The following is a 13975-nucleotide window of genomic DNA, read 5'->3' as shown; positions in this document are numbered from 1 at the left end:
CGGGGTAGAGACCTTTGAGTTCATATTATATTTATAATTAACTGGATTATATATATTTATATTACATTGAAATAATCAATTTTACCTCAATCTTCTTATTACGAATATCACAAAAAAAAAAAAAAAACTAGAAAATAGCAAGGCTCGAAAAAACAATTCCATTCAGGTCGATTTAATCGATTCAAATTGAATTTGTAAGAAACCAGATCGATTTTAATGAATATTTTGAATTGTTCATTGAACTACTTCAATCGACTGATTCAGATTGATCTAGCCTATTTTAGACGGATTTGAACCGAATCATAACTGTATTTATTTTAAGTTGTAACAACTCAACATTTCTTTTAATTTTTTGTATAAAAATATGATAGAACTAAACATATATTAACCTTTTCATAATTATATTCAATAAGAATTGTAAAGAAATTAAAAGATAAAACATGTAGTTCTTTATTTTTTATTTTTAGTTGAACAAAAAGTTGAGGAGATGGTTGTGCATAAAACATGTGTAGCTCTTTAATATAGGTATTTTATATTAAATTTATAGTTGTGCATAAAATACTATATTTGCCATGTGTTTATAACTTATAAATGATCTTTATATTTTTTGTATATAAGGCAAATGAGGTTAAATACATAGATTACATATTTATTAAAATTATTTAGATTTATATGATTTTTTATTGAAACTAATTAATAAATTTATATTTTATACTCTTTTATACATGATATAAAATGTTTGAATTGCATCAAATATGATATACTTTTTATCAACATTGAAGTATCTGATTCAAAATAGTCCTGAATCACCCGATAATTGATTGAATCAGTCTTTACCCGATTCTAATTTTTCAAGCCTTGAAAAATAGTAAGGAAAACACTATAAACACAGAGGATCTCACAAACTATGACACACTGCCACGTCCATTGTTTTATTTTACCCTCTCCATTCCCCGAGATGCCATCCCCTTGCCCACCTTGACCCCCTTCACCCCTTCCTTTACCAGAGCCCCTAGAGTCCCAGACCCTGTTCACTAGCTCCCCCGCACCCCAGTTCCTTCAAGTCTCTTACAGCCACCATTAGAGGCTCATATGAGATTAGACTCCTCAGATACACATGGGTCTGTCCTTCTTTAGATAGCTCATCATCGTCCCATGCCATGTCATTCTCTACCAGAACCAAACGGAAAACGTCTATGCTTTTTTATTTTTTCATCAGTGTTCGATCTCACTCCCTCACAGAACAAAGCATCAAGGAGCATTTGAGGGTTTTGTAGTAGTTGGGATTCTTATTCTTGCATAGCCATCTACTTCTAAGAAGAATAGGTTGACACTTCTTCTCATTATACAATTTAAAAGTTCCAAACTTGGACTCAGACCATATTAATGTGCATCCTCCGCATATGTTTGAGAGAGAAAGAGAGCCAAAGCCTTTCACGCGTGTCCTTTCTCTCCTAGTTTTCCTTTTTTTTTTTCTTTTTAATTATTCTTATTTTCCTTTTCTTTTCTTTTCCTTTCTTTTCCCTCCCTGTTTACCACCTAATCTATAAATGGTAATAACGAGGGTGTTTGGGGCAATGGAAAGTGGAATATACCTTACCGACCAATGGCGAGGACAACGAAGTGGAAAGGATCGAAGTAAAGGAATGACAGAGTGTCAAAATGTAGTTATTAGCTATAATTTTTAAATAAATCCTTTGTGACATGGTGTTGTTTGGATGAAAGTTAGTACTACATCTAACAAAACCATTTCGCGCATTTGCTTGTGCAAATGATATATTAATAGAGAAATACTATGTATATAAAATGATTATATAAAAATAAATGAATAAATTGACGCGGTTTAATATAATATGTCAAATGATAAAATTATTTTTATTGAAATGTAAATATATTAACGGATTATAAAAAACCACATTAGTTTGTAAATATATATTTTTTATATGTAATATGTAATATCTTTATTTTTATTTTTGAGAGAGTGGGAATAGGCATGAATTCCTACCTGTAAAACCAATTGAAGTGGATGAAATCATGTGGTAATCGTGTGTGTGTATATATATATATATAATGTGTATGCTTTAAGCCAACAAGTTATTTAAGACTGATTTTTGTATATTGAACGCACTACAAGAAAAACAGACTCTTGTGACAAATTTATTGCAACGAAAAGACTATTCGCAACCAAAATTGACATATGCGTTCTTTAATTTCATTGTTTGAGTTTTAATCTTATTTTCCTGGCTACTAACTAGTAGCTAGCTTCTCCAAGAGTTAGGGTGGAGAGGGTTGGGAATATATTGACTCTCCAATCTTTGCTACACATAAGTCCACACACAACACATTATATTTTTTTTTAATTTTTAAAATTTTTTTAGTTTATTCTTTTTAAACTAATTGAATTATTCTACTAATTATCTATATATCAAACATTTGGTAAAATAAAAATAAATAAAAAAGTGTGGTATGTGGTGCGTGGACTTCTGGTTAGAATTTTTCTAATCTAAATATTTATTGTAACAAGAACTCTCATTTGACCATCTATCAAATTAATATAAATACAAGTATAGTTATACATGTAACAACAATATTACATGTACTAAATAACAGTATCATTTTATCAGTTTTTCTTTTTTAACTTGAGTTTTGAATTTTGAATTATAAAAAAGGTCAATATTTTAATTAACAACTTTCTAAATCAGTATTCAAAAAACAGTACGATCGATGTGGGACACGCTTCTTCCAGATATCCAAACCAAACCCGCACTGCCACCTTCATTGCTCCTCCTCCTCCTTTGCTCTTCATGCTTCATTTCTTCGTACGTTCTTTTACATGATATTCTTTACATTTATTGGATCTTGGCTATTAATTGTTTCTTATTTTAAAGACTTTCAGTTTGTTTTGTTCCTATTATGTATATTTATTCTGGAAAACATTAGAAATTAGAAAGTGGGCATGCAAGCAATGGGATGCTGTGTATGGTCAATCTGGTCATGACTTGGGGTTTTTCTAAGTTATTGGAGAGCGGCATTGCGAGGGAAACTAGGTTTGTGGTTTCGCTCTACTCAATTTGCTTTAATGCTCATATTTGCTCTCACCCCTGTTTGGTTTGCTGATAGATCTTGGAAGAGCAAGGTAGAATTAACATCCTAACTCAAAATTATAATCATGAATATGGTAATTAAGTAATAATTGACAGTTGGACTAACGAGAGAATTGCCCGTCAAATGTTTCTTTCTTAATTTTCTAAAAACTTGTTATGAATACAGCCAACTATTATATATCTTTGTCTCTCTATTCTCTCTGGTTTAACGTGACTGAAGAAGAAGGAGGTGACGAGGTTTGAAGAGAGGTAAAAAAGGTGGTGGGTTTAGTCTAAACCCCAATTATAAAGTCCCACACCGACTATATATATATATATAAATGCTTCTATAGGTTTATATACTCTACTTCCAGTATAAAGGGTGTCCGCTTTGACCCGATCCCGTGGATGACACATCGATATAACAATGGCATATTGTCTAGTAATACCCAGCTTTTTAAATTTGTTTTAATTTTTAAATTATATGTAATATCGATCATTTTAAAATTGATAGTTGGTTTGTGTCAAACTTTATGGTATTAAATGCTGTATTAATATTTTGATTTTATTTTCGGGCTAGTTTTTGTATAAATAATATTAAAACGTAGACAAACAATAAATGTTATAATATAAAAAATCCCAGTTTATCAATTCATCAATTTTTTAAAAAACTAGACACAATAAACGCCGTAATACCAATCATTTAAAAAATGATTTGTTTAAAACTAGACAAACAATAAAACTCTGTAATACAGCCTGTTTTTTAAAACTATAGACACAACAAACTTTGTAATTATACCAATCATTTTAAAATTGATTTTTCTTTTATAAAAAAGCTAGACACACAATAAACTTTCTGACATACAAAAAATTTATTGGATGCGTTACTAATTTAGAATCCGTATAAATGATAGATGTCTATAATATATAAACGTATTGAAGGTTTGATATATTGTCGATGTGGGATTTTTTTTTTTTTTATTACCAATGCCTTGATTGGGATGTATGCGAATTGGGGCTTGGTTGAGGAGGCCAGAAGGATGTTTGATTACAGCGTGGAGTGGGATTTGTATTCATGGAATATTATGGTTGGTGGGTACGTAGGGACAGGTGATATGGATTGAGCTCTGGATTGGTTTGATCGAATGCCTAAACGAGATGTTGTATCATGGAGTACTATCATAGCGGGTTACATCCAGGCCAGTAATGCTTTGCAAATGTTTTTTTGACGCCTTGGTCAAGAATGTCGTTGCAATGAATTGGTCTAGTTGGAATGAACATTGTACGTTCTCCAAAAATGTTATTTTTCTTTTAATCTTTTGTGGAGTTTTAATTTCCACAATTAAGATTTAAGCCCGTACAGAATACGAAGATGGAGACTTTGGAGGATATTGATTGATTAGTGGCAGATAATCTTAACTTTTATTTTATATCACTCTTCACACTTCACAATAGAGCCCCTTTTTCAGTAGATGAGACTATAACATTCATCAAGTCGTGATGGGAAGTCAAGCTTGGAATGAATTAAAAAATCAAACTATATTATTGCATGGAATGGTAGGTGGCATGTTGAATGACATTATTCCACCAGTTTGTCTTCAATACGTGTTCAATGTCGACCACATTCAATAAGGCCAGAGAGCTAATTAACAAAGAAATGTTTTCGGGTAAAGTGATTTGCGAAATTTCTCATTAATTTCTTCACTTCGCGGTAGATGGAAATTCAGTTTTAGCGTCGAAGCAAAAGAGGGCTTGTAATCTTATTTCTCTCCACTATTTTTCATCACTTTTGCTTCATTTCCTTTGATTCCTTCCATTACAAAGCAGAAACCATGGTTGAGCTTGCAGGCATATTTCTCTCCCCACTCCTCCAAGTGTTTTTTGAAAGGGTGGCATCTCGTGAATTTGTTGACTTTTTTCGGCGACAAAAACTCGACCACACACTCTTGAACAACCTGAAGATGGCTTTGCTATCTGTGAATGCTGTGTTTGAAGATGCAGAGGAAAAACAAGTGACAAATCCCTACGTGAAAGAATGGCTTGGTGAGTTGAAAGATGCTATCTATGATGCAGAGGACATCTTGGATGAGATTGATACCGAAGCCATGCGATGCAAGTTGGATGCTGAATTTCATACCACTACAAGCAAGGTACGAAAAACCATCTCTACTTCTCTTAAACCTTTTGTCAAGGAAATAGAACCAAAGATAAAACAAGTGCTTGACCGATTGAATGCTCTTGTAAGACAAAAGGACGTTATAGGTCTAAAAGGAGGAGCTCAAGGGAAACCATCCGAAAGATTGCCCACAACTTCTTTGGTTGAAGAATCTGGTATTTGTGGTAGAGAAGATGATAAGGAGAAAATAATTAATTTCTTGTTCTCGGATGAGGTAAGTGGCAATAAGTTGTTTGTGATTGCTATTGTCGGTATGGGGGGACTCGGCAAGACCACCCTTGCTCAGCTTGTATACAATCACGAGAAAGTGAAGGAACATTTTGACCTTAAAGCATGGGCTTGTGTTTCGGATGACTTTGACGTCTTTAAGGTAACAAAAGCAATTCTAGAGGGAGTATATTCATCCGCTAATGGTGATGGTAAGACTCTAAATTGGCTTCAAAGTACGCTAAAGGAGAGTTTGACAGGAAATAAATTTCTACTTGTTTTAGATGATGTTTGGAATAATATTAATTGGGAGGTCTTAAGTAATCCCTTCAGATTTGGAGCACAAGGGAGCAGAGTTTTGATAACCACACGTGAAGAACGAGTAGCATCGGTTATGCAAACTACTTTCAAACACAATCTGAAGCCATTACCAGAAAAAGAATGTTGGTCACTTTTTGTAAGGCATGCGTTTAGTGGCAGTGTCTCCAATAAGCATCCAGAGCTAGAAGCAATTGGAAGACAAATCCTGGAAAAATGCAAAGGTCTCCCTTTAGCTGTCAAGACAATTGGATCTCTCTTGTGGTCTAATGTAGATGCTGATGATTGGAATAAAATATTAAAGAGCGAGTTGTGGGACATGTCGACTGATCAAATTATTCCTGCTCTAAGATTAAGTTATAAATATTTGCCCTCACATTTAAAGCGTTGCTTTGCTTATTGTTCTATATATCCAAAAGATCATTTTTTCGACAAAGAGGAATTAGTCTCATTGTGGATGGCAGAAGGTCTATTACAAAAGTCTAAAGGCAAAACAATGGAGCAAGTTGGCGATGATAACTTCGTTGATCTGGTATCGAGATCGTTATTATTTCAAGAATCAAGTACTTCTTCAACATTCGGAATGCATGATCTTGTCAACGACTTAGCAAGATTAGTATCTGGGCAATTTATCTTTAGACTGGAGGATGGAAATTCGCTCCAACTTACGAACAAGACTCGCCATTTATCAATTGTTGGACAAAGCTTGGAAAACATCCCAAAGACGTTAGAGGCACTTTACGAGGCCAAGGGGTTGCGCACTTTTCTCCCAATAACAGATCATTGGAATGGATTAATCGTAAGGAGAAAATTCGCACATGACCATTCGTGGCCCATGTTGAGATTCTTACGAGTGCTTTCCTTTGCAAATTATAGAAATTTGACTGAGTTGCCTGATTCAATTGGCAAAATTCGACATCTACGATATTTGGATCTGTCTTGGACAGGAATTAGAAAACTACCTAATTCTATATGTAAATTGTGCAATTTGCAAACATTGAGATTATGGCGTTGTTGGAATCTTACTGTATTACCTAGAGATATGCATAAACTCATTAGTTTGCGTCATCTTGATTTATATGGAAGTGCCATAACGAAGATGCCGTTACATCTGGGTAGACTAAAATGTTTACAGACTTTGGATATATTTGTTGTCAACAAACATTGTGGATCGAGCATTGGGGAGTTGGGGAATCTTGAAGATATTGGGGGGAATCTCACTATTACGAAGCTCCAAAATATCAAATCGCCTGAAGATGCTTTGGATGCAAGGTTGAAGGATAAGAAGCACCTTACGAGTTTGGAGTTGAAATGGGACGATACAACTAGCAATATTTCAGAAAGTGATCAAATAACTGTACTGGAGAATCTCCAACCCCATACAAACTTGAAAAATCTCTTTATCAACAATTATGGTGGTAAAAGCTTACCGGATTGGATCGCTCATCCTTCACTCTCTAAGATAGAATATCTTTATCTCTATAATTGTAAATATTGCCACATCTTGCCATCATTTGGACAACTACACTCTCTCCAGAAGCTCTATATTATTGGCTTTCATGGAATTGCTAGAGTGGGTAAGGAGTTCTATGGTAGCAGTTCTTTTACGTTTAAGCGGCCATTCGAAGCCTTGAGATATCTTACGTTTGAAGACATGCCAAATTGGGAAAACTGGTTTTGTTTTGATTCTGAAAATGAAGGTGAAGCAGCATTTCCTTGTCTTGAAGAACTTCAGATTATCAAGTGCCCCAAGCTAACAGGAGGGTTGCCCATCCATCTTCCTTCTTTAGCCAGACTTGAGATTGTTGAATGTTCGCAGCTGGCGGCCTCACTTCCAAGGTCTCCTACTCTACGTCAATTGGAGTTAATAAATGTTAACGAGGTTCTGTTAAATGAATTGCCATCTGGATTGCAAAAACTAGTACTTAAAGGATCTGATGCATTACGGTCCCTACCGGAGGGAATGATGGATTCCAGCAGTCCTCTTCAAGAATTGGAAATTGATCGTTGTTGCTCGCTCATGTTACTTTCCGATGATGGTCTACCCTCCACATTAAAAAGTCTTACGATCTCAAACTGTAAGAAGTTAGAATTCCCAGTGCACTTCAACTATTCATCCCTCAAAGAGTTATACTTGAGAAATAGTTGCGATTCTCTTAGGTGCTTTCATGTAAACTTAATCACAAAGATTGATATTTTCACCATCAAGGGGTGTGAGAATCTGAAGTCTCTTATTAATTCAGAACAACATCAAAACGATTTAGCCGCCTCGATTATACGAATCAAGAATTGCCCTAATTTCGTATCATTTCCAGATGGAGGATTGCGTGCCGAAAAATTGAAAACATTTGAGATAAGTGATTGTGGGAATTTAAGGTCATTACCTGACAAGATGCACCTACTCCTTCCATCCCTGGAGTCACTATCTATCTATAACTGTCCAATGCTGCAATCATTCGGTGAAGGGGGCTTGCCTACCAATTTAAAGTTACTATTGATCCGTAAGTGTCCAATGCTGCAATCATTCGGTGAAGGGGGCTTGCCTACCAATTTAAAATCGATTTTCGTAGAAGATTGTGACAAGCTCGTTGCCTGTCGAACGACATGGGGCCTACAAAAACTCTTCTCTCTTCAAGAATTGTCAATCCATGGCAATTGCGAAGATGTGAAGTGTTTTCCAGAGCCGGATTTGCTGCCCATGAAGATGACCAGTCTTAACATCTCTGGATTTTCAAATATGACCTCTCTAGACAAGAAGGGCCTTCAACAACTCACCTTTCTTGAAACATTATATATCTGTAAGCTCCCAAGGCTGAAGGTCACGGCAAACAACAGATTGTTCGACTCCATTTCTACTCTGATCTTTCTTACCATCTCTGGAATTCCAACTATAACATCTTTGGACAACTTGGGCATTCAAGGCCTCACCTCTCTTGAGCAGATGGAGATCTATGATTGTCCTAATCTGAAGTTCGTGCCAAAAGATGGGTTTCCTGCCTCCATTTCTTCTCTAGAGATCCGCGGATGTCCACTATTGGAGAAACAGTTGCAAAATAAAAAAGGAAAAGAATGGCGCAAGGTTGCTCACATCCCCAGCGTAAGGATTAATTATAAAAAGATTTGAATGGCTTCTTCTACAAGCCAAACATATGAACTACAGGTGGATGGCTGCGACTGTACATTCACCTTTCAAAGTTAGGTACGTATTAGCTTTTACAACCATTAATCAATATAATTCGATTATTTTTATTTTGAGCAAAATGATTTATACAATTACAGTTGATCTCTTCATGACAAAATGTAAAATAAAATAACTATTCGTTTTTAGTGGATTCATTTTTTTTTTTATAAATTACATAACGTTACTCCTCAAATAAAGTATGCTTAAAACTATCTTTGACGGAACATATTGTTGTGTCTCTCTCGTATGGTTTGCAGGTTTCTTTCGATTGAATGTGGTTCAATAGATCTCAGTTTCAGTTATAAAAGGACAATTAATGAAAAAAAAACATTTATATCATTGATGTGCAATACTGGCCATGGCATGTATATCAATGAACGAGCAATATGCAACTCTATTTGCTTATGTTTACTCGTTAGAGAATTCCTGTGTGATTTTTTATTATGAGGGAAAAGTTCTCGTGTAATTTCTAAAAGAAGATGGTCTATCATGTTCACAAATTCACAACAAAACATATTTGAAAGCAGGTGGCCAACCTTTTACTGTTGCTGAAATTGAGGAAATTTCTGTTAAGAATAGCAACTCCGCATCTACAACAAATCAGATGTCAGTGCCAGGAAAAGCTTGATCGGTAAGTCCTTCTAAAGAAATATCTTCAACATCGATTGCAAAGTTTCCTAATGCTCTCTCTTCCCGCGGTTATTTGTTTTTGTTTTTCAGAAAAGTCCTTAATTAAAATAGAGTATTGATTTTGATAAGGTATTTCATATTATGGTTATGAACGGAAAGCCGCAGTGAAAGCAAGTTTATGCACCTTCTTGGCATTCAACAGAAGTTTGGCTACTGAGGATTGCTAAAGCTCATGTCCTTGCCCATGACTCTGGCTATCACCAGCTCGTTAGTCACTGGTATATATTATTTCCCAGTACTTGATAAACTAATTATTTGCTATGGTTTTTCCTTCAAAACTCAATTTGATTTATATTAATGAGGGAAATGATTTGACTGGTCTCGTTCACAGGCTAAGAACTCATTGTGTAACAGAGCCTTATGTAATGAGGGAAATGATTTGACTGATCTCTTTTCCAATCTGCAGACTGTTGCACCCTCATTTTCAATACACAATGCCAAAGAATTAAATAAAAGAGTTTTCCTCCAAACCGCTCCTCCAACCCATTTAAAAACTTTTCATGTGTCCTTTGAGCGTGCAAAGGAACACATATTTTCTTAATGAAGGGACACATGACATACAGTTTTTAAATTTAGATTTTTAGAAAGGTATATGCTTATAAATTGTCATATGTTCTGAGAACACTTGTCATTTTTATATATGGGATTAGAGGAAACTTTTTTCAAACCAGTTTGGAGGGAAAACGCTATCATAAATGAAATCCTATTATATTAGTAAAAGATGAGTAATCCACGTCAACTATACGTAGAAGTACTCTAACAAACTGAAAACTTGTTGTTTTTCAACTTATTGACGAACCGACCGAAACCTTGATCAGTAAGTTCTTTTAATTAGGAAATATCTACAAAATCAAAACCTGATACCGTGTCTTTTCCTAAGAAAAACCAGCTAGATGTCGGGAATTCGATCAAGAAAGAGTAAAATGCGACATCTAACTGGCTACTCCCCCTGAAATTTTGGGAAAATCTCATTCTCAGTTTATTTTTCTGGTTTTTCATTTATTGTTATATTTAAAAATTATTTTTATTTTTATTGTCAGATTTCAGTTGAAGAGATCCTATTTCCATTAAAAAATATAAAGAAAATCTGACAGTAGTCTTATTTTTTAGATGAACATGATTGCATCTCAAACGTAAAGAGATGTAGTGAAAATCAATGTCAAAAAGGTGGGTGTTGCCGTTGGCAAAGTGTACTTATAGTTACAAGTCTTTTTACTTACAGTACAGAGAACTTAGCTAAGCATCAGAAATTAGAATTAAAACAATATCATGACTATTCTTCCAAATTAAGCCGCTGTTTTGCTTGATTGATAAGTTTTATACTTATATGGCAAAGTGTCATAAACAGTTTCTTTCTAAACGCTCTCTGCTTTTAGCAGTTCTTTCCTTTTTTTTTTTTTTTTAATTTTTTTTAAAGAAAACTCGTTAATTAAAATAGAGTATTGATTTTTGATAAGGTATTCATGTTAAGATTGTACTTAATTTAATTGTAGTATGGAGTGCTTGTAGACGTTAGTCGGATTTGTGTTTTTATTATTCATAAACCTTTGAGACTTGTATATGGTGTTGCTCCTCTATTTTAAGTACACTATTTTAAATACTGGCCATAGCATATATATGCAACTCTATTTGCTTATGTTTACTCGTTAGAGAATTCCTGTGTGATTTTTTTATTATGAAAGAAAAGTTCCCCTGTAATTTCTAAAAGAAGATGGTCATCATGTTCACAATTTCACAACAAAATATTTGAAAGCAGGTGGCCATCCTTTACCTGTTGCTGAAATTGAGGAAATTTCTGTTAAGAATGGAAACTCTGCTTCTACAACAAATCAGATGTCACTGCCAGCAAAAGCTTGATCAGTAAGTCCTTCTAAAGAAATCTTTACAAAAATCAAAATCAGACACCATTTTTCTTCCTAAGAAAAACCAGCTAGATTTCGAGAATTCAAGAAAGAGTAAAATGTAACATCTAACTGGATTTAGCAAGTGGCAAGAAATCTGAATGCAGTTTGATAAGTTCATATTTTTATGGTTTCTAATGTATATTATATAGTTAAGAAAATGAATGATGCTGTCTTTTCTCGTTGTTTCATTTATTTTTTGGATGGGGATTAATTAATTTGGTTCTGTTTTGGCACTGTCTTAGCAGTTTGATAAGTTACAAAAAGATGGATACATTGGATGCATTGTTTTAAAAATGAATCTATTTACAAGTCTTTTTAAAACTATAGTTCTTTTTCTTCCAAAGCAGATTTGTTGCGATGGCGTGAAGATTTTGCAGATGGTGTGCTTGAGTGATGAGTTGTATTATATAGCAAACTGTCCTAATTAAACAACTATTGTTATTGTTTTTTTTTTTCAGAAAAGTCGTTAATTAAAATAGAGTATTGATTTTGATAAGGTATTTCATATTATGGTTATGGACAGAAAGCCGTAGTGAAAGCAAGTTTATGCACCTTCTTGGCATTCAACAGAAGTTTGGCTACGGAGGATTGCTAAAGCTCATGTCCTTGCCCATGACTCTGGCTATCACCAGCTCGTTAGTCACTAGTATATATTATAAACTAATTATTTGCTATGGTTTTCCCTTCAAACCTCAATATGATTTATATTAATGAGGGAAATGATTTGACTGATTTCTTTTCCAATCTCAGACTGTTGCACCCTCATTTTCGTTACACAATAGAGATCAATGCTCTGGCTCAAGAAGTACTTATCAATGCAAGTGGCACCATTGAGTCTGCATTCGCAACTGGAAAATATTCCATGGAAATCACTTCCTACTGACCCAATTAGAAGGTACCTAGTTTCCAATTAGCCAATCTTTTAGATTTCAAAAATAAAAAACTAAATACAAGAGTTTTCCTCCAAACCGCTCCTCCAACCCATTTAAAAATTTTTCATGTGTCCTTTGAGTGTGCAAAGAAACACATATTTTCTTACTGAAGGGACACATGACATACAGTTTTTAAATTTAGATTTTTAAAAAGGTATATGCTTATAAATTGTCATATGTTCTAAGAACACTTGTCATTTTTATATATGGGATTAGAGGAAACTTTTTTTAAACCAGTTTGGAGGAAAACGCTATCCTAAATCAAATCCTATTATATTAGTAGAAGTACTCTTAACAAACAGAAAACTTGTTGTTTTGCAACTTATTGGCAATCAAGTGGAATAATATTATAGCTTTTCATTAATGTGTATAATCTAATTAATTCGCATATATCAAATTTTAAGATCGATCAGCTCTTTTGCAATTGTGTACGCAGGGGAATGGCCGTTGAGGATCCAACTGCTCCTCATGGACTAAGGCTAACAATCAAAGACTACCCATACGCCAATGATGGTCTCATCCTCTGGGATTCCATGTCAACCACTACTACCTTGACCCTAGCCTTGTGGAGTATGATCAAGAGCTCCAATCATGGTGGACGGAAATTCGAACAGCTGGATCTTCTTTCGAAGTGGCAATGAAGTGGCCTTGAGAATCTGCACATCACAAGCATAAACTTCAAGGGAAGGAGGCAAAACGACGCAATTTATACCAAATTCCATCTTTACAGGTTTCAAGTACCAACTTTTTTTTAAAAAAATTAATAAGAGAATTTTATTCCAAGTAAATAGGCGTAGCTCAAATACATAGGAAATATACTCAAGTACCAACTTTTCTGTTCAATGGGCGTGCTTTGAATATTCTCGCAACTAATTTCACTTGTTCCAGTTTCGTATTATCCTTGGGCCTGAAATATAAAAAAGTTAATTTATCCTGCAGTCTTTCATACATCAGAAAGTATAGGGGAAGATTTGATAAAACAGCAATAAGAGAATAACCTTATCCATTGGGCCCTAAAGATGGTGTTTTACCATGGTGACATTGACATAAGTTTAATCCTTTGTGACAAAGCATGAGCATCAAAACAGAGTGCCAGTGTGTCATCCATCCGTGAGAGAACTTAAAATTTATGATGACATTGGTCCGAGCATGTGAAACCACAGTATTTACAGAACGAAATCATCCAGAATTTTATTTAAAGATATTGAAACTAACGGGAGAAATTCATGAATAAGCTAAGAGAGAAATTAGAATAAATAGAAGCAGTGGTAGGGAAATGATACAACCAAAACAATAGACCGTGGGGGAAAATTAAACGACTTAGAGAATAACATTTGAAAATCACAGAAATAGTGCAAATACATTCTATCACATGATGCACTAATCAGCTTGCTCTTGGAATAGAAAGTAGAGTAAAAATGATAAGAGAGTATTTTTAAGCCATTTTTCATTTTCTACAAGCATTTCAGTCCAGCAAAATGTAG

The 13975-nt window shown here is 34.4% G+C and overlaps 2 protein-coding genes across 14 annotated transcripts in view; both read left to right on the top strand.

The window, feature by feature from the left end:
- Positions 1-13975, top strand: part of LOC122294203 (putative disease resistance RPP13-like protein 1) — a 79996-nt gene that overhangs the window by 40322 nt on the left and 25699 nt on the right. The gene's annotated exons all lie outside the window — the stretch shown is intronic.
- LOC122294209 (putative disease resistance RPP13-like protein 1) lies at positions 4710-13429 on the top strand. 12 transcript variants are annotated; one of them, XM_043102777.1, is made up of 8 exons: positions 4710-8552; positions 8706-8983; positions 9493-9596; positions 9725-9873; positions 11412-11515; positions 12057-12205; positions 12310-12454; positions 12928-13429. In XM_043102777.1, exons 1-2 carry the CDS (start codon positions 4916-4918, stop codon positions 8906-8908), a joined length of 3840 nt encoding a protein of 1279 aa, XP_042958711.1. In that variant the 5' UTR covers positions 4710-4915; the 3' UTR covers positions 8909-8983; positions 9493-9596; positions 9725-9873; positions 11412-11515; positions 12057-12205; positions 12310-12454; positions 12928-13429. The 12 variants fall into 12 exon arrangements, with proteins under 12 accessions (XP_042958711.1, XP_042958705.1, XP_042958701.1 ...); XM_043102771.1 differs by having other exon boundaries at positions 4710-8978; positions 9755-9873; XM_043102767.1 differs by having other exon boundaries at positions 4710-8978.

Source organism: Carya illinoinensis, chromosome 14 (assembly GCF_018687715.1).
Source record: "Carya illinoinensis cultivar Pawnee chromosome 14, C.illinoinensisPawnee_v1, whole genome shotgun sequence".
NCBI classification, from domain to species: domain Eukaryota; kingdom Viridiplantae; phylum Streptophyta; class Magnoliopsida; order Fagales; family Juglandaceae; genus Carya; species Carya illinoinensis.
Note: the sequence above shows the minus strand (reverse complement) of the source record. Positions and strands in the feature narration are given on the sequence as shown.